General features: G+C 34.4%; 5 protein-coding genes and 1 long non-coding RNA gene across 13 annotated transcripts; 4 read left to right on the top strand and 2 right to left on the bottom strand.

Annotated features, from left to right (window-relative positions):
• The first annotated feature begins 2,426 nt into the window (after positions 1-2,426).
• Positions 2,427-4,523, top strand: LOC106310876. Its single transcript, XR_001263878.1, has 5 exons — positions 2,427-2,514; positions 2,588-3,351; positions 3,495-3,693; positions 3,781-3,910; positions 4,167-4,523. It is a non-coding gene; the product is annotated as an uncharacterized LOC106310876 (long non-coding RNA).
• Positions 4,524-9,444: 4,921 nt separating this feature from the next.
• Positions 9,445-10,125, top strand: LOC106310511. Its single transcript, XM_013747742.1, has 2 exons — positions 9,445-9,642; positions 9,761-10,125. The coding sequence occupies exons 1-2, from the start codon at positions 9,533-9,535 to the stop codon at positions 9,915-9,917; spliced, it is 267 nt and encodes an 88-aa protein (XP_013603196.1). The 5' UTR covers positions 9,445-9,532; the 3' UTR covers positions 9,918-10,125.
• Positions 10,126-12,180: 2,055 nt separating this feature from the next.
• Positions 12,181-14,309, bottom strand: LOC106312774 (protein BASIC PENTACYSTEINE6-like). Of its 8 annotated transcripts, none has more exons than XM_013750417.1 (4): positions 14,189-14,309; positions 13,819-13,934; positions 13,337-13,424; positions 12,181-13,232 (listed from the first exon to the last, which is right to left on the bottom strand). In XM_013750417.1, exons 3-4 carry the CDS (start codon positions 13,388-13,390, stop codon positions 12,381-12,383), a joined length of 906 nt encoding a protein of 301 aa, XP_013605871.1. In that variant the 5' UTR covers positions 13,391-13,424; positions 13,819-13,934; positions 14,189-14,309; the 3' UTR covers positions 12,181-12,380. The 8 variants fall into 8 exon arrangements, with proteins under 8 accessions (XP_013605871.1, XP_013605870.1, XP_013605875.1 ...); XM_013750416.1 differs by having other exon boundaries at positions 14,170-14,309; XM_013750421.1 differs by having other exon boundaries at positions 12,181-13,229; positions 14,170-14,308.
• A 158-nt stretch (positions 14,310-14,467) lies between these two features.
• Positions 14,468-15,543, top strand: LOC106310134 (60S ribosomal protein L37a-2). The gene is made up of 4 exons (XM_013747341.1): positions 14,468-14,524; positions 14,702-14,741; positions 15,046-15,217; positions 15,314-15,543. The coding sequence occupies exons 1-4, from the start codon at positions 14,522-14,524 to the stop codon at positions 15,375-15,377; spliced, it is 279 nt and encodes a 92-aa protein (XP_013602795.1). The 5' UTR covers positions 14,468-14,521; the 3' UTR covers positions 15,378-15,543.
• Positions 15,544-15,857: 314 nt separating this feature from the next.
• LOC106312281 (casein kinase II subunit beta-3-like) lies at positions 15,858-17,488 on the bottom strand. The gene is made up of 5 exons (XM_013749743.1): positions 17,143-17,488; positions 16,835-17,065; positions 16,649-16,758; positions 16,400-16,562; positions 15,858-16,278 (listed from the first exon to the last, which is right to left on the bottom strand). Exons 1-5 carry the CDS (start codon positions 17,294-17,296, stop codon positions 16,148-16,150), a joined length of 789 nt encoding a protein of 262 aa, XP_013605197.1. The 5' UTR covers positions 17,297-17,488; the 3' UTR covers positions 15,858-16,147.
• Positions 17,489-18,357: 869 nt separating this feature from the next.
• Positions 18,358-20,823, top strand: LOC106312280 (ELMO domain-containing protein A-like). The gene is made up of 10 exons (XM_013749742.1): positions 18,358-18,444; positions 18,714-18,837; positions 18,919-19,028; positions 19,117-19,185; positions 19,339-19,454; positions 19,514-19,568; positions 19,717-19,837; positions 20,075-20,122; positions 20,225-20,319; positions 20,490-20,823. The coding sequence occupies exons 2-10, from the start codon at positions 18,738-18,740 to the stop codon at positions 20,589-20,591; spliced, it is 816 nt and encodes a 271-aa protein (XP_013605196.1). The 5' UTR covers positions 18,358-18,444; positions 18,714-18,737; the 3' UTR covers positions 20,592-20,823.
• The last annotated feature ends 4 nt before the right edge of the window (positions 20,824-20,827 follow it).

A 20,827-nucleotide genomic window follows, 5' to 3' on the forward strand; every position in this document is an offset into this window, starting at 1 on the left:
ATTCCTTCATCAGCCTCAGGTTCTGGTGGGTACTGATCCGCCTCTGCAATTATGTAGCTACTCTGAGCTTCATCCCCGTAGAGAGCAGCTTCTGCTTCAAGTAAAGAGTTGATGTTGAACTCCTTTGATGAAGGCTGAGTGTAGCTATAGTTTTGTCCCATGTTTGTTGGCTTGCACAAAAAACCAGAAACTATGTTAAGAACACATTCACTAGGGAGTTTAAGAACACATTAACTTAGATATATGATCAACTAAACAGTTTACTAGCTACACATTAAGCTAACAGAAAACCGTACAAATACGTTTTGAAACCAGAAAAATATAAGCCACAGGAAACCATACAGATACGTTTTGAAACCAAAAACGAATTGAAACCCTAACTACATCGATTGAAACCGAAAACGAAAACCAAATTGAAACCGAAAACAACTGATGAGTTTTCCAGCTAACTAAATCGATTGAAACCCTAACTACAAACCAAAAGATCCCCAATTGAAAACGATTTGAAAACGATTTGATAACAATTTCAAAACCCAGAAATTTTTGAAACCCTAACTGGAGAAAATCCCCAAATCGATTCAAAGGAAATACGAAGCATAGAGGGAGATGAGAACAACATGGAAGCTAACATATCCTTAAATCTACCACAAAATTAGTTTATTTACCTTTGACGATGGAAGATCGACGATGGAGAGAAATCGAAGATGGAGAGAAATCGCCTTTCCTTGAGAGCTCTGATTTTTTTTTCTAACATTCGGTCGCGAATGTTTTTTTTCTCGACATAACCCAACACAACATATCGCCGGGCCAACCATCAGACGCCACATGCAGTAAGGACTTGATCTTTCGAAGCCTTATTTACGGACTGGTCCGTACCGATCCGTCTAAAGCTGAGCCCAAATCCTTAGCATTTTTTTTAAAAAAAAAATGCTAAGGATTTGGGCCACGGACCCGTGACGGACCTCCGTTGCGGTTGCTCTTAGAAAGAATTTAAGTGAACTAGTGTAATGAGGAAATTAAAGAAACATGGTGGTGTGCTCTTGTGTCTGTACTCCTGAAATGACAACAGTCATTAAAACAGACAGCCTAGGTACTTTTAATCATCTAAACCATGAATATTTCCTATCCAAAATCAATTTGTTTACTCGATCTTGTATACTTTACTTGTATTCCACTCTAAGCATGTTCTTCTTTTTCTAATCTACAACCTAAAAAAGGAAAGAAAAAAAAACTGTTTTAGACGATTTCTTAGCTCCCTGGCTCAAAGTCTCAAAGCCAAAGGGTCTCCAAAAAAGAAGCCTAGTCTACAGACAAAACGAACAAGTAATGAATCAAAGAACCTAAAGAGAATTCGATGTAAGATCTTGAGCTTAGTCTGAATTTTACTGTATGTACAATCACCACATAAAACTAGGATTAATGAACATAACAACACATTTATGCTAAAGTATTTGTAAGATATGAAGTGAGGTTACCAGACACTGATCTTGGTATGTATCCTCCTGAAACATGTAAACAAGACATACAGACATACATACATCAAGCAATCACAAAACTTTAACCATAATCACCTTGTATTACAATATGCTCACATGCCTTTTCAATAGGTGTGGACATATACTGTTGATTTTATTTGATATTGCGCATCTAAAATTGTTTCTCAAGTTTTCTTAGGTCGATGTTGGAAAGTGTCTTCTGAGTTGTCTATGTTAAATGTTTATGTACTTACAAGTATTTTTCGTGTCTTGGCAGCCAACATTACATAAACCTAGTATTATGGCTCACATAAGGGGGAGAAAACACTTCGTCTCCACTATGCAAATTGCAGGTAGACTCCGCGGATATACAATTTTCCATATCTTTGTTGATTTTTTCACATGTAGTTTTGATGTATCTCAGGACTGATTTTTAAAACTACTTTGGTTCCAGTACATATAATGCAGATTTTGATAGAGATGAGATGAATGTCCATTTTCCACAAGATGAGATTTCACGAGCTGAGGCTTACAATATTGTCAATGCCAACAACCAATATGCCAGGCCTTCTAATGGTGATCCACTTCGAGCTTTAATTCAGGTTTCTTCAAACCCTTATATTCATTTCACAAATTGGGTCTTATTTTTAGCTTGCTTTGACTAGATGTTAGAGAGCTAAATCAGTCTCTAGATGGTTAGAGATTTTATTTTCTATTTTTAGATTTTACAACTTTAAGTTGATTTAGGACTTAATTTGAATCGTCTTGTTCAAACCCTTGGTATCTTTTAGGATGAAATTATTCACTTGCATATGAATTGGTACAGAATCCTGTTTACCAGATACGTTTTTAACATGTAAGCATATGTTTTGTTTATGTCAAATGATGAATACAGTCAGCTTCTTTTCAGTAATGGCGTGACTGACATGGTACTCACTTCTTTTTCTGGCAAAAAAGTCACACAATCAGCTTTAATGCAGAGCTGTTGACTGTCACGCCTTCCATTTTGAAACCAGTACCTCTTTGGACCGGAAAGCAGGTAACTATATTGTTTGTTCTGTTTATAATTGTGTTGGTTCTCTAACCAAGGTGGTTTTCTTGTTATGCTCTAGGTCATCACGGCAGTGTTAACCAAAGGAGGTCATCCCCCGTTCAGCGTAGAGAAATATACAAAACTTCCGGTTGACTTCTTCAAATGTAGATCAATAGAAGCTAAATCTAAAAGTGGAGAATCCAACAAAAAGACCAAGAAGCATGATGTTAACGAAGATAAACTGCTCATCAGAAAAAAAATGAATTTGTCCGCGGTGTGATTGTATGAAGCATGGAAATTGTAGTTTACCAAATAATCTAATCACAGACTACTGTCTTTCCTGCAGATCCTCAGGACATGAAATCCAGAATCGAGCGAGTTCTGTATGAGGATGGCGAACCTGCTTTGGCATCTTTGGACAGGAGCGTCGTTAGTGAGCTCAACCAGCGTTCAAGCAAGGGGGTGATGAACGATTTGCTCTCTGATGGGTTGTTGAAAACACCCGGAACGAAAAGACAGAACCTCTTGTTACCAAAATGAGATGAAGAAGCAGTTTACCAAAAGACAGAACCTCTTGTTATATTTACTTTTTCAATGGAGCCTCTATTGCAGCAAGTAATTTTTCATCAGTTCTTTCTCATGTTATCTACGTTGTGCAGGTTAATTTCCAGCTAATTTCTTCTCACCTTGGCCAGCAATATTTAGAAGGAATGGTTTCTTGGAAGACAGACATTACCTTGCTTCCATTCCATCCATGGGAGCTGGAGGTTTTATTAGTGATAGATTCCTTAGCGGTCTTCGCCCCCAAGAATACTACTTTCATTGTATGGCTGGACGAGAAGGGTAAGTAGCATAAATAGTTCTGAGTAATACCTTTACTTGTTTAGAGGTCTTGTTGTATTGCATTTCCTGTGATATTTCTTTTGGGAGTCTTTGACATCTTTGTTCTGGCGCTTGGTAATCGCTTAAGACATTCTGGTTTACAGGTTAGTTGATACTGCAGTGAAGACATCACGTAGTGGATATCTGCAGAGATGGTTGATGAAAAATCTCGAGAGCCTGAAAGTCAACTATGATTGTACAATACGGGATGCTGATGGGTCCATCATTCAGTTCCAATATGGTGAAGATGGCGTCGATGTTCATCGGTCTAGCTTCATTCAAAAGTTCAAAGAAATGACAATAGTAAGCCTTCCTTTTCAAACGGTTTAGACTTTTCCTTATCTTTATCTGCTTTTTCGGAAACTTATCTTGTTATATAACTTTATTCAGAATAAAGATATGTAACTTCAAAAGATTTAGCGAAGCATGCTATCTGGATCCAGTACTGATCTTCCTATTACTCTTAAGGAAGGAGCTGAGAAGTTTGCGGAGGCAATGCCTTGCTGAAGGGCAAAACCAAGTAAGTTGCTTTGTTATGGTCACTTGATGTGTAGCTTCACTTAGAAAAGTATTTAGGGTATGTTCAAAAAATCGTTAGGCAGTAGTCATGCGTCTTATAGGGAACTATTGATTAGGCAGGGGGCCTAGACTGATTTTTTGAATGTCTAGACCGATTTTTTAAAGATAATAGGCTAAGAAAAATCGTTTTTTTTAGAACAAACACTATAGTAATATGACATTGAAATTTTTTGGCTCGAACTTTGTCATTTGTGCAGGGATGATGCAAGTCAAATTACTGATAGGTTGAGGAAAGATTACGGTAGCAGATATTATAAAGATATAGAAGTGTTCGTTATACCATTTGCAGTTCATGGGGGTGAAGTTTGTAGTATTCACAAGCTTAAGATAAATCTCTACAAAAAATCACACAGATATTAATGAAGAAGACTGGGAAGAAATATGACTGTTACGTTTTTGAGGAAGTTGGAAGACGCTATAGAGACTCACATAAAAATGCTCTATAGAATCAGATGCATAAAGGTTGAGAAAGACAAGGGTCCAAAATCTGGAAATGAAACGGATAAGGATGATTCTGACAGTGGAGAGGTGATGATGACGAGGGCGAGGATACAGAGGCTGATGACCTTGGTGCAGATGCACAGAAACGAAAATTAGTTTATTTTCTATCATTTTTAAAAAAATTTAATTTATTAAAATAAATTAAAAAACCATATTAATTATATAATAAAAATTTAGATTTTTTCGTATATGTTATATTTTGAACTTTTAAAAATGACTATAAATGACTAAAGTTATTAAAAAACTCACGTTAAAAATTTTGTGATCCATGGTTTAAGAATTTCGGTTATAACAAGATACAAATGACTAAGAAATTACATAAGTATGAAGTCTCATTTAATAAATATTATATATATTAATATTAATATTTTTTCAAAAATAAATTATATACCATATAAAATACATAAGTATTTTAATTTCGAAATTTGCTTTGAATTTTTTTTGATAAACATTTTGAACAAATATTGACAACTTAATATTTAGATTTTAAACTTTGCATTGGATGATTTATAAAATTATAAATTACTAAAACGATTAAACATCCCACAAATTTTTTATTGTTATCAATGATTTAAAATTTTTGTTATAAGTAAATACAAATGATCAAAAATAATATGAGTATAAAATATTTTATAGCAGATATCAATATTAAAAATGTATTATATGCCTATGTTAATATCATTTAAACTTAATTTTATATCATATAAAATAGAAAAAAAAAAGTGTTTGTCTGGATTAATAAAATTTATTTATGTATTTACACCAATTTAATTATATATGTAATAGTTACTAAATTTTAATTACTCAATATATATTTATTATTTAATAATATGTAAAAAACATATAATACATAAAAATAATTTATTTATAATATTTATCATGACTTATTACGCTTTCTTTTTATTTTTGTAATATGAAGAATTAGTTAGTGAATTTTAAAATGTTTTGGAGTTTGTTGATGAGGACATTTGATGTAGCTGAAGCTTTATAAAATAGAATTAGAGATCCGTTGATTTTAAGAATATTTGAAAAATTAGAATAACACAAAGATTTTATTCAGTCTAAGAATGTTTAAGGTAAATATCTTTTTTAATTCGTTGAGATCCCATAAATCTACCAAAAACAAATAATAAAAGAGAAAACTCTCAATTTTATTAATCAATCAAAAACTGACTACAACCGTAAAACTAAAAAACTATATATAAGAAAACCATTAAACCCTAAAACAATAAAGATAATTATCTAAATATAAAATCATTAATATCTATATGCATCAATATTCAAAAACTAAAGCTCAATCATTCACACATGCATCGATAAGACCAGATAATTCCTAATCCTATTAGCAATAACACTTTTAATATTTTTAATCTTTTTAGATAACCATAATTCGGTAAGATTAGGATACCTTGCGTTTTAAGCTATTGTCAAGCTTAATCCAACGGATTCATGGTAAAATCTTGAGCTTAGTCTGCATTTTACTATTAGCAATCAACCACATAAAATTAGGATCAATCAACGTAACAAAACATTTAATTATGCTAAATTATTTATAAGATATGAAGTGAGGTTTCCAGACACTGATCTTGTGTATGTATTCCCTGAAACATGTAAACAAGACATAGAGACAGAATTCATCAAGCAATCATAAAACGATGACCATAATTACCTTCTACTACATATGCTCACATGCTATCAGTAGGCAGAAACAAGGCTTCTTGTCAATCATAATGTACATCAAGAAAGCGGCACACCTACACATCAAACAAACATTAAAACCGTGAGAATAAATCCAACAATACTATGATAAAGAAAATGCATGTTCTGGTTCTTTCTATCTGTGAGAGCAATCGATCTCTCTTCGTCTGTTGGGCTTAAGGTGGGCTTTCTTTAAATCCATGATTCAATGAAACTCTTCTATGGGCTTTACTTAACCCTTATATATTATATTAAAAACATTGTTATTTAGTGCTTTCACGCTGCATTACACAATCATTTAACACAATCATTACACACATTACAATCTCACATCGATTTCAATTCGAATATACTGATGTGTCAGTTTCACAATCATTTAACAATAAATGCGTTCATATACTAATTTTTTTAATTTTACCACAAACAATTTAATGTGTTCACACTATTTTTTTTTAATCAGCTCATTTTTAGTTTTTACAATTTTAACTCGTGTATTAGTGTACTGGAGTTTTCTCCGTGCAACTAATGAATAATATCATTTCGAAAAAAAGAAATTAAAAATTCATTAAGATTCACATCAACTAAAATGCTGGAATGAGAATGTTTTTTAAAAATTGAAAATTTCGTATCTTGTCGAACTTAGCCATGGTCGAGGCTTTTGTACACGGAGGCAATAACTAATCGTGGTTGGTTATGAATTAAAAAAACTGAGATAAAAACACCACACACAAAGTCAAATCTTTAATTTAGCCGAATATATTTTTCTTTATGGAGTTTTTATATAAGACCAAAAATTAAAAACATAATCAGATTGCTAGAAAAAAAATCAGAAATCAGAAAAGTTTTAAAAGAAAAGAAAATTTGTGAAATCGATTGAAAAACAGAATTCAGATGCCGGGTGAAGAGATCATATTATTTTCCACACAACTCTAACACTTCTCACTTGATTATATTGTTTTTATTATATTTACCATTATTTTTAATAAAAAATACATGTTATTTGTTTTAGACTACGTCAATTTTGCAACATGCTCAAAAATATTAACACGATTCTCAACTATTTTTATTGGCATTTTTAAAGTATAGTATAATAATTATGTATGTTAAATAAGCCGAGAATATTTGTTTTACAATTTATTTTATTTTTCTTTATATTAGTAGAAGAAAGTAAGCATGAGTAAAACATGTGGATCCAAAGAACCAAATAACTAAATTTGAAAGTAATACTAAACACAAACTAAAACTGATTAAATACTCAGATGGATTTAAAAATTTAATATCTAGATAATCAGATTCGAATCTAATCCAAACTAAAATATTTTGGATACCAAAAATATCTAAATCACAATTATATATTTAAATATGTTAATTATTTGAAATTTTATATCTATGAGATATTCAAAAATATAAAAATATCTTAAAAATATCAATATAGTCACAAGTAAATATCTAAAAATAACAAAAAATGTTCAAAATATTGAAAAATATTTATTTGTTCTCTATCCAAATATTTGAATTGAAATAATTTTTGTGTAGATTTAAATATTTAGTCTTACATTATTCCCATTTTTATGTTTTATATTATTTTATTTTTGGTTTCTTTGGATTTTAGTATATTTGGATTTTTATTTTAAAAAATAAGTAAAATGGGTATTCGAACTCGAATCCAAACCAAACCCGCAATAATTCGAACAAAATTTAAACCAAAGTTTATAAATATTCAAATACGATTTAAATTTCTAACTCTAACAATCCGAATAGATTAATTGAATCCAAACGGATATATGAATCTTCATCCCGATAAAGAACTATACAATCAATTTCTTAATATAATATACAATAAATAATCTATTAAATTATTTTATTCCGTCCTATCTAGTTGACTTTATTAGAGTGAGCATTGTAAAAGATTTTTAGACAAAATGAAAGGTGTCACACAGATCATGGCCGTTGATCGGGCAACAAATTTTATTATATTCAAAGAAGCGAAATCTTCGACACGAACGGGACTTTCAGTTTCTGCCACGTATCAGTGAATACGACCTTAGCTGGCGCACGGGAGACTAGATACCGCTCATGCTACAGCCCACAGTTAGGTTAAGTGGTTTAGTTGGTAATGGGCCATAGGGGACAAAGTGATTGGAGAATTGGGCCTCGTTTTTTACATGGGTCCCATTCTAGTGATTCCTTTCGTCGTCTTGCGATGGTTGCCTAGTCAGATCCCCGTTAGATTCCGAACAATGTGGGTCACGAATACTTATAGTGGACCACACTAATAAACCATGCACGAATATGAGTTTTAAGCTTGCAAATATTTCTGTTGGTAATATTATTATTATATATCTTGCTATTTTGTAATATTATTTAACAATTTCATAATACAAATTAGTGAATAATTTGTTTTATTTTATTTGTTTTATTTTATTCGATAGGAAGTACAATTATTGGTTGTTGGCAAATATTAATTTAAATAAATCTATTTTCAAAACTAAATTATTAGATAAATATCTAGAGAACCTCTCTGTCAAGTGTCAAGTGTGTATACTATCAAGTTCAAAGAGAAGTAAACGCTTAAAAGAATTAATTTAAGAACAATAATTATTTTATAGGTCCTGTAACTTTCAACAATGTCAAATGTTATTTATTTTCTTCTAAAAGTGTATTTATTATGTAATTGAAAAGTACGTTGATCATGCCCAGTGCATGATGTTGTTGGCCAAGGGATACAATAATGGAACCGGAAAGCAATTAGGGCATACTCATTTGATTCCCTCGACGAACAAGGTCCACCCAACTATTTAGAATCTATTAAATAAAACAAAAATGCTATTTTTTTTCGTTCGAATATTATGTTAGTTTAATTTCTTAATCTATCATCCGATCACTTATCAGATCAAGTGCTATAGTTCACACAAGCATTATCTAAAAGTAAAGCTAAAGTATACACATTAATGCATTATATAATATGAATTTACGTGATAGTATGGTAACTTTCTTAAATTTTATAAAGTACAATGATCATATGTTTAAGGGAGTTAATAAAGCAACTAGAGAAAAGTACAACACATACCCAATTCCCATGAAATTTCATCATTGGATTATATGAACTCAAATCACGGACAAGTAAACACATTTAAATCTCTGATGATAGTGATATAAATGTAAAAATGAACGGTCACGAATGATACTTGAACGTAGACCACAAAAGCTATAATGGTCCGTGACACAGCTAATTCGGACACTGGCTTTGCTATATAGGACCCATCACTCTATACCATTTGTCTCTGAGCTTCTTCTTCCACTTCCTTGAGCTTCCTTTTCTACAAGAGAATTAAACATTTTTTGTTCGTTTAAACTCTTGATAATGGACTCGTATTACGTCAGGTTTGTGGAAAACGACGAGCCACACTTTCTAGAGTCTTGCTCTCTTTGCCGCAAAACCCTTTCTCTTAACTCGGATATTTTCATGTACAGGTACTTTTTTTGACACAAAAATGAACAAATAATATACCGTTAATACATTTGAATCAATATTTTGATATCTGGATATGGTTTTTTTTTCTGATACTGATTCTCTGGTTCATATTTTCAGAGGAGACATGGCATTTTGTAGCCAAGAGTGTAGGCAAGAACAGATTGAGTCTGATGAAAAGAAAGCCAAGAGGTGGAGAAAAGAGTCGTCGTCGTCCAGATCCAAAAACTCCGTCGCCGGTAAAGGTGTACGGTCGGAAACACTCGTCGTGTCTTAGTCATTACAACATCTTCACGAGAAGTGATCTTTTTGTTTGTGGTTTTCTTGGTTTCAGTTTAAAGAAAACAAAATAATAATGGTAAATCAATTCTAAATTAATGTTTTCCAATTTAAATGGGCTTATCACGAAATGTGTTAGCCCATTATGACCCATTTGATAAGATCATGGGCTCATTTTTGAAGATCTTAATACACTATTTGATTGATATAGTGCAAGTGCATGAGGGCAAAGAGTTCTACTGAAATGTAATTTTCAGATTTCATTGTTAATAAGTAAAGAAAAATAATTAAATAAATCAATAACTACTCCTAGATAAAGCAGATCCTTAATGTACACAGTAAATTTAACAACCACCTAATTGATCAGAGAAAGATATCGCCTACCTTTCTACTAAAGACTTGATTGGCAGAACATTAGTATAAATATTATGATCGCTATTATTCAATCAACATTTATTATATAAGCATTTAGAAAAACATTTATAAGATGCTAATGCTATCCAAATGCTATTTGCTCAATGCTCTCATATGGAATTTTTGAAAGAGCATTTGTAGTTAGAACATATAAAATTTAAAAATAATTATAAATAATTAATTAAAGTTTATTTAATAATATAAAAATTATATTTATAATCAAAAAAATAAATTTATATATTTTTTTAAAAAAAGTTGCGATTAAATATTTTTAACTTTTAAAAAAAGAAAAATAATTCACATTTAAATATAATATAATTTATATAATTACACATATAATTCATTATTTTTAACAACAAAAATAACATAATATATATTTATATATTATAAAATAACGATATCTATATGATTTATTGCTCTACCAATAAATAAATAATGATAATTTATATATAATATATATAATTTATTTTGTTTTATGTCATAGTATAAAAAATTATTTTTATGTCCAAAAATAAATTTTATATTTTTAAATAAATTTTATGTTTATTTTTTGAAACTAATAATACTTCACATTTAAAATTTAATTGAATTTATATAATTAAATAAGATTCGTTATTTTTAATAACAAATCTATTATTAATATATATTAAAATTATAATTTAATATATATTATTTTGAAAAAAAAATATATTATACTAATTTTCATGTTAATTTAAAAATTGTATACTGCTATTGCTCTACTAATCACTTTATTAAAAACTTTAGTGAGAGCATATAGCTTTTGCAGCATATTTCTTCTACAACATAATGCTACTGTTTTATCATTACTTGTAGTGTCTGTACCAATCGAGACGCAAGAAGAAAGCTTATGTTATGTACACGATGAATCTAGTCCAGTGTCCAGTCCATAGCTAAAAGCCGAGGCCACCTAACTATATGAACAAACAATGCGTATATATTCAGTTTCAAATGTATGATTTGACGAATCAACTTATAATTGAAACAAGCATATTATTTTGTAAGGAACAAACGTATAAGTCACTAGCTATACTTTAATAAATACATCACATATACATTTCAAACCTCCTGCACCTAACCGGTCTAAGATATTAGAGAATTTTACTTGGGAAAATGCCATCTTTTGAGTGGCTTCCTTTTCTCCCACTAAAGATGTATAACCCTGTTCGAAAACGCGGCCGCCTAGCCGCCTAGGCGTGACTCGGAGCTTGGCCGCGGGGAGGAGGTGCAAATCGGTGACTAAAATCGGTTGGCCGTAGAAGTCCGCGTTGTCCGCGTAAAATGGGAAACGCGGCCGCGTAGTTTAACTCGGTCATGAACTCGACATTTAAAAATTTTGATTATACAATTGTGCACTAAATCCAAAAATGGATGCTGAGCCCATAAAAAAACTTAGTTTAATATTTGTTTGGCCCAAAACTAACTCACGTTCATATACATTTGGGGATTTTCTTTTTTTTGTTTATCCCATGAATTGAAATTCTTTTTTTGTGGTGCTTGAATCAGATGTGTACGAGAGGAAAAACATATGTTCTTTTGTAATATTTATAAAAGCATGTATTAAAACTTTTATTATAATTTTTGTTATCTAAACATGTTAAAAATATATTAAATTATGTTAAAAACTAGGCCCCGCGTACACCCCGCTTTTCTTGCAACTCGCTAGGCCCGGACCGAGCGCCCGACTCACGCACTCGCTAGGCCCGGACCGAGCGCCCGACTCACGCCTAGCGTAGTTCCCAACAGGGTGTATAACATAGGCTCTATGGAGGTAATAGTGACATTGTTTAGAAGGAAAATAAATAGCATAATAGATGAACATTTGTGCATATTTTAACATCATCTCTTAGATTAAAGGACTCCAAGATACTAAATGTGCTGCTGCTAAGGTTCTTTTTTTTTCTATTACATAAATACAACATGACATTGGCTTCACATACACTTCCTTTTCTTGTGAAATTTATTTGAATCTAGTACATACGATTTAGATCACATAGATGTGAAGAGCTCACACCTCCATATACAAATATCATTTGATCGTGATGTAGCGGTTGGTACCGTGCTTTGCCCAATGGTCCTTCAGATCAACCGGGTTTGAGAGATCATGATGCCCTTCCGCAGCAAGCCTGCTTAGAAGCTTGCTGAACGCGCTTCCACTCATCTTCCTACCACCAACTCGAGCATGTTTCTTGTTGGGGAGTGCCGGTAATGGATGCATCGACAGCGTGGTTGTGCAACAAGATGACTGCCAACCTCCGTTCCCCCATTTGTAGCATTGTCTGAGAACACCTGTGCACGAACACACCGGAGGTGGCATTGTCGTCTCGTCGTAAACAACCCGGTTAAGCCCCACCGTTTCTTGGCTTCTCCAATCCGATTTCGATCCCGTTGCTTCTTCATCGAACATTAACTTGGTTAAGTCGTCCTCGTTTTCTTTCTTAACCTTCCTCTGAGTCTTTGGCCCTCTCTTATTAGCAGCTGGTGCCTTTGGCTCTTTCGCTTTTCTACCGCGTTTTGGTTTGGTAGGTGGTGGTGGTGATGTCTCCGTTTCTCTGGTCTCATATGCATTTTCAGTCACCTGAAGCATGTGATGTTGTTGATGGTGAATGTGAGGTTGGTGCTGGCGTGAAGTAGACATTGAGCTGTCACGGAACTGTAGGGCTGCAAGAGCGCTGTCTCTCTCCATTATGGCGTTGTTGCGCTCGGCGATGGCAGTGTCTCGCTGGAGAAAGGCCATGTCTCTTTCGGCTAGTGCTGCTTTTTTCTCAGAGATGGCGAGGTTTCTCTCCTGGATCGCTGCGTCGCGCTCTGCTATTATTGACATCACTTGTTTCATCGATGGCTGATGCTGTTGCGGCTGATGCTGCTGCATCATCCACTGCTTCAATTCATGAAAAATTAATACAATTCCCAATTAGATAATGTCAAGAAATGAAGTAAGTTTTTTTTTTGGGATTTGGGAAAAGGCAATGTGGAAGAAGATACCTTGCCATGAGATGCTTTATGCCAACCATTGTCACGATGCCCACCATCATCCATTTGAGATATTATATAAAAGATTGGTTTTTAATTTCTGCACATAGCCGATTACTAAACATTGTCAATAGACACCATTAAATGCAGGCATTGCTAGTATTAGTGAACATAAACTGACTCTGAAGCAAGAAAGTTTCGAAATTTAACTCTGAAACATGTTTGCATGTGGCCAAATAGCAACAGAATGATAGAAATCAACAAAAAATTGAAAAAAAAAAAGAGCAAACTAGAGAAGATGGGAAGTAAAGGAGAGAGAAAGAATGTCATGTATGAGAAGGAGCTGCTGATCCATGAACATCAATTATCACTTCAATTCCCAACAACACACACACGCACATGATCCTAATCTAATCAATTTTCAGCTCTTCCGACAGAAAACAACATAGGGAGCTCCTTTTTGTCTATTATAGCAACTATCAGAGAAAACAGACCTTGTAATCCTCAAAAGACAGCAGCTTTTCTTGTTTATGAGACAAAAATCTTCAGGACTCTTAAGCAGCAGCACTAGTGACGATCATTAGCTTCCTAATCAAACCCCACCTACCCCCTGACAGAACAAAAAAACAGATTGTGAAAACTCAAAACACTCAACCTAAACCCAGCTTTGTTACCGAACAATCATGTGAAAATGCAAACGAAAAGTTTCTTAAAAAAACATAAACAGATACTCGATGACAAGTAAGTAGCTCTCCCCCAACTTGCGCAAGTCAGAGAAGCTCAGAAGCTACCAAGAAATGTTTCTATGAATCCAAATGAGCAGAAGGAAGAACACGAGGACTCACCCAGACCAACTACGAGTACCTATAATAAACACACAGATTCGGTTTCGGTAGAGAGAGAGAGAGAGTTGGGTGTGTTTAGGTCGTCTAGGGTTGATAGAAGAGGACCACATCTCTCAATGGGGATCGATCATCGATATAATTGTTTTCTTCTGGATTTTTTGTTGTTTTTTATCTTTCGAAATCCAAGTTAAAAGCTTTTATGGGTTTCAAATTTGATAAGCCCATAACATAATGGGCCTAGAGGCCCAAATGAAAAAGTGCCCTAATAAATTCTTATATAAAACGGTTTTTAGCCGTGAGTAGTCTCTAGGGTTTTCACATAATCGGCGTCTTCTCCGGATTCGAATTCGAAATGGTGAACATCTCTCCCTCTTTCTTTCAATCGTTTGGATGTTATTACCACTTAACTCTCTACTTCTGTCTAGTTCGAGCTTACGATTTGAAATTACAAGTTACTAGTTAGCTGATGTCTTTAGTATATTCTGATGGAATCGCTCACTCTTTTGTTGTTTTTTTTTTGGACTTGGAACAGGCGAAGAGAACCAAGAAGGTCGGAATCGTCGGCAAGTACGGTAAGCCTTCTCTTATGCCTTGAGTTTCGTCTCTTTATTAGCTGTGTCATGTTCTTGCCCTGGATGATTTAAAGAAAGACTAGTGTAAACCGTTTTTGCAACTTCTTTAGCAATGTATATTGTTTTGGAACAAATTTTTCTTTCAACATTTTCATCTCAAGACATGTTCATAACTAATGATTAGTGTTGTTTTTAACATTTTCATTACTAGACGTGTACACGTGTCTTTTTTATTATGCATTAGATTAGTCTCTCTGGTTCGATTCATTTGGAGTATCAATGATTTGTATGTATTGATTCGCAGGAACTCGTTATGGAGCGAGTATCAGGAAGCAGATTAAGAAGATGGAGGTGAGCCAGCACAGCAAGTACTTCTGTGAGTTCTGCGGCAAGTATGGAGTCAAGCGAAAGGCTGTTGGTATCTGGGGATGCAAGGATTGCGGCAAGGTCAAGGCTGGTGGTGCTTACACCATGAAGTAAGTTGTGTACTGCTTGTTTATTGCTTTTCGTATATTAATCAATCAAATTAGTATTTTCTGATTATATTTTGTATTTGTTTTGTGTAATTGCAGCACTGCTAGTGCCGTCACCGTTAGAAGCACAATCAGGAGGTTGAGGGAGCAGATCGAGGGTTAAATCTTACTATGCTTTGTCATAATTTTGCTTTGTTTTGACGATTGTGTTTTGGAGTACCATGTTTTTGATTCGAGACGTTGTTACATTTAGCCGTGAATCAATTATTCCGTGACAGTTGTTTTCTGAATTACTATTTGATTACGACTTGACCTTAATTTTCTACTTACCAACTTGGTTTTAAGTTTTAACCATGATAGCTAATACAAAAACTTGCCATACTTAACGTTTCTAATTAAAAGTTGCCATATTTAAGTTTTTAGATGATGCATCAATGTAGGTTTAAACAATGTGTTCCAACTTCTAATCACAAAATTCTAAACTAAACTGAAACAATAGTTCCACTGTTCTGGATTTTGCCAATGAAATTGTAAGTTCAGTTTATATCTTTGGGAGGTCATTTAGAAATCATTTACGCAAAATTGAAATCCGCTATCTGTAATCACCAACTAATATTATTTTCCAGTGGCTGGCTGCTACCCGTTTAGGTACATGAAATTAGATTTAAAAAATAAGCTGAGAAGAACAAATAACAGTAGAAACAAAAATCCAACGAACATGAGGGAAAAAATTCTGAGACCAGACATGCAGTTACATTTGGGACTTCATGAGATTCTTATAAAATTCCAATGTTACAACTTGATTCTAAGCTCATATAATCGTTCACCAATGATTGATTGTATGCACCATTCAAACCACAGTTATCGTTTCAGTTGCTCATCGCAAGCCACTAGATGTATCCCCATTGATTGAGAAAGCAGATGACTCATATATCATGGTCTGTGTACCTTAAAGCCAAAGATTCTTGGGACATAACTCTGACTCGGTTTCTGCGGCTTTAAGTTGCCGTTAGTCATCAAGAACAAGTGAGGGAATGTGGTTCCGAAGTATGCTCCATCAATATCTGCATAAATCATTCAAGAAGGGCAAACACTAAGAAATATTATAATACTAACATGTCACGCTGCAGCATTTATGCAAAATGTTCAAAGATTAGATTGTTTAAACTGAAGCAAGGATACTGCCTTGGAATTTAGATCGCGGGTAAGATATGTCTTGACATTTTGGGCAGTATATCTTCACGGTACTCGATCTCGGGATGTCGGATTGTCCAACTGGTAGACAAGATTGTCCGCAACAGAAAACTCTCGGGCATCTCCCGAAATCACACTTCTTGTACTTCTCAGTCTACAACAGAGACCATATAACAACAAGAGAAGTCGTTAAGCAAATAATGACATCAAAAACAAACAAAGAAGAGTAGACTAACTGACCATTGCAGCCAGTCCTTTAGTAGTCAAAATGTAACGAACATGAATAAGACCGTACAACATTTCAGCTGCTGATTCCACAAGTTCATTCTGTTCTTCAGTAAACATCTCACCTAACAAGATATACACAAATATTTCAGACCAAAAGTTTCAAACCTTTTTAATTGTTGTTAAGACAATAACACTTACTGTTAGAAGACTCGACATCTAGAATGAGATCAAGCGCATACTCATAGTAAGGAACTTGACCACTTAACCCACAAAGATTAAAATCATCTTGTATATAATCCTCATCGACTTCACAGAAGAAATCATTCCCTCTCAAATTACAAAACCACGAGATCCACGACGTATCATCATCATCATCACCTTCCGATCCACTCACATCCGAACCTTCTTCACTATCCGTTTCAGATTCCACTACAAAACGATTCAGAACAATGCAATTAAACTACCAAACACAATTCAAAAGAATTTGAAATAAGAAAAGAACAAACCATCTGGAAGCTGATGTTTGTCTTTAGAAGCGGAAGTCGAAGACTTCTCTAGTCTCTTGTTGAGTGCGTCGTTGATTCGTTTCCGATCAATTGCTCCGCCGACGATCTCCGATCTCGACGACCCGCCACCTCCACCACTCCGTTCCTTGAACATAATTCGATTCTCTCGAGAACAAAAAGGACAAAATAATTCGGACTTTAGATTCTCGCGACTTTCTGAAGATTGATTGGGAGAAAGACGAAGACAACTAGGGTTTTACTTTTAAATAATTTTCGTCACAGAGTGGAGGACAGGACATAGGAGATGTAAAGATCATGGTCTCTTCCTCTCACTGTTTTGTCATTTTTCCTTATTTTAAAAAAAAAAAATCCGAGTATATATCTCTTAAGATGTGCGTATTTTTTGGGCTTTGTGTAACAGCCATTTATATTCGTAATTTGGGCTTTGGAACTTTATATTTTCAAGGAAAATTGTCAGTAATAACCGAATTATTGAATCGCGACACGCAAGTACGTCAGGGCTGACCAGATTGGGTTCTAAACCGGTAAGAAGCATAAATAATTTAAGAAATGAGCTGCATTTTAATAACTGAATGTGGCCCACGCCTCATGAAATGTCGTCCCACGAGACATCCTAGATCGTACTGATGTGATTGAGCTTTGAATAGAATTTTTGATTGATTTGATTATACATCTTTCTTGTCTTATTTAATCAAATTAATTTCTCACAATGCAGATATGAATCCTCATTTTCCATCCAAACGCCACAACATGCAAATCTGAAGTGTATGACCAAGATTTTGCTAATCATACATCATTCTACGATTACATTTCTTAAAATTTGATTACCTAATTCAAACTTTTCAACGACAAAAACAGAAAGAAGATTTCATCAATTATATCTATCCTTATTGTCGAAGATTCAGTTGTTCCAGTAATGAAATAAAAGATTTTGTATGTAAATTTTGTTTTTGTTAAAAAAAATCGTTAATATTGAGAAAATAAAAGTTTGTTTTTTGTAGGTGATTGATTGTCTTTGACAAAGTCCCGACTTAAATACGCGGGAGGAAGGAAGCAAGTGACCGTCACACGCGAGTCATTTCCGTTACGAAGTTTCTTCCGATAGCGACTGAAGCGCACGCGGCAAAATCCTAAACCGGCCGGTCTATACAATTGAAACTATATAATCCCCATTTATTTATTTCTATTTAAACCCAGATAAAAAAAAAAAGAAACGGCCGAACCTCTCTCTCTCGTAGGATGATAAGCTCAACGGCCGCCTAAACTCCGACGACACTCTCGGTAGATCTATAAACCCGAACTGTTTCGTACATACTCTCTCTCTCTCTTCTTCTCTGTAGTTTTCTGAATAGTAAAATCGTTCAAGGTCGATCGGACTCCGATTTGCTCTATTCCGGTGGTAATCATATCATCGTTTATACGGATAAAAACTTTGTTGCTCGTTTGCAAATGCGTCAGTGTTGATCAGATTAGGAGAGTTTCATTTTGATTCGATTACTTTATCGTTTGTTTTGATCGCGATGTATGATCTCGTGTGTATTTGATTGAAGAGAGGAATAAGAAGAGAGAGAGAGATGGATGATAGAGGAGGCTCGTTCGTGGCGGTGAGGCGGATTTCACAAGGACTAGAACGAGGAAACGTTTACCATTCTTCTTCTTCTTCTTCTTCCTCTGGTAACTAACTTTCCACACTCCCAGCATCCAGATTAATTATATATTGAAGACAATAATTATAAATTGTATATTAATGCACAGCTGAGGCTGTGGCTGGATCGGCAGCATGGTTAGGGCGTGGCCTTTCCTGTGTTTGTGTTCAGGGAAGTCATGGCGACGCCCGTCCTTCCTTTGATCTAACACCTTCTCAGGTTTAATCCATTTTTAGTCTCTCGTATAAGAAGTTGACTTCTGGTTAGTGTTATTCGAATAGCTTAATAACTTTTTTACCCTTTGCAGGAGGAATGCTTGCAGAGGTTGCAGAGCCGCATGGATGTGGCATATGACAGCTCTATTCCTCAGCATCAGGTTCCATTTTCTCTTAAAAGGGTTGTGTTTTGTAAGGACTGTTCTAAATCAGTTTCATGCCATCAAATAGATGGGGTGGCATTCTCTAGCGTACCAGCGCTTCAGTAAGTCAAAACTGTAATATTTATTGGTTGCTACTTCATATGCGTGTAGGAAGCTCTGAAGGATCTTTGGAAACTAGCCTTTCCTGAAGAAGAGCTACACGGGATTGTATCTGAGCAGTGGAAGGAAATGGGCTGGCAGGGAAAAGACCCATCAACTGATTTTAGGTAATCTCACCACTTTCTCATCTCCTTTTCACTTGACTGATACTGGATGATTCTGGCAGGGGTGGTGGTTTCATATCTCTTGAAAACTTACTATACTTCGCCAGGAGTTTCCCGGTAAACATTCTATCAACTGTCCTTTTCCTTCAAACTTCCAATTCAAGTGACACTGTGTCTGTACATGTTTTTGTTTGTTTGTTACCATCACCATGATATATCTGTTAGGCAATGATGATTTCAGTTCTATTACTTTTGCTACCTGCAGAAATCCTTCCAAGACCTTCTGCGGAAGCAGGTTGGCGATCGCTCTGTGTGGGAATACCCGTTTGCTGTTGCTGGCATCAATATTACGTTCATGCTTATCCAGATGCTTGGCCTTGAAGCAGGTACATCAACATTACTTATTGCATAGATATTCCGTTTAGAGCATGCTGGTACATGCATTTGGCAGAAATTTTGAGGCAGCTAGCTAAGGTAGCATAATAAGTCTCTGTTCTGTACTATTGATGAGGCATTCAGTTTGGTGCTTATCTTAAGTACCCTATTTTGAGATATGACACACAGGTTCAGTAACAGCATCCTAGTTGTGCATACTAACTGTAAAATTCCCTTCAATTTTACAGTGAAACCACGAAGTATTGTTGGCGAAACATTTTTGAGATTCCTTTCTGGTAATAATGACCAAACAATGCTGATTAAAAATGTCATTTGTCTGTCACCAGTTAGATTACTAAGTAGTGTGTGTATCATTGGACTTGCGTTGTTGTTTGCAGTGAATGAATATGCGTTTGACCTTCTTTATTGCATTGCCTTCAAGCTAATGGATCAGCAATGGCTCTCCATGCATGCTTCATACATGGAATTTAACGTAAGCACTCTCTGTAACCTTTTTCTAATGTCACTAGAGAGTTTTAGATTCGAGGGGCATTCGCCAATTTGGCTGGTTTTGATGCTTTGTCTTGGTCTAAACGTAATAAGCTCACTATATGATTAATCGTAAAGGTTGTAATTTGTGTGAATATGTGGATAAAAACACAGACGGTAATGAAATCGACAAGGCGGCAATTGGAGAGAGAGATAATGGTTAAAGACATAACAGGTATTGAAGATATGCCATCATACAGCCTTCTCAGTCAATAGCAAACAGCTTACGAGAGACTACTTTGTAAGTAGAAAGATCAAACATCTCAAGAAGACAAGGTCTCTCTCTCTCTTTCTCTCTAACATTGTGTTGTTATTTCTTTGAGATAGAAGTTGAGGTTTCGTTTCGTTATGGGATTAGTTTTTTTTCTAACTTGTGGTTCTTTGTATAAACGCTGTTTGGTTAGTTCGTTTTTGGGCTGATATTAATAATAATCACTTGGTTATAATATTTT

Source organism: Brassica oleracea, chromosome C8, assembly GCF_000695525.1.
Source record: "Brassica oleracea var. oleracea cultivar TO1000 chromosome C8, BOL, whole genome shotgun sequence".
Taxonomy (NCBI): Eukaryota; Viridiplantae; Streptophyta; class Magnoliopsida; order Brassicales; family Brassicaceae; genus Brassica; species Brassica oleracea.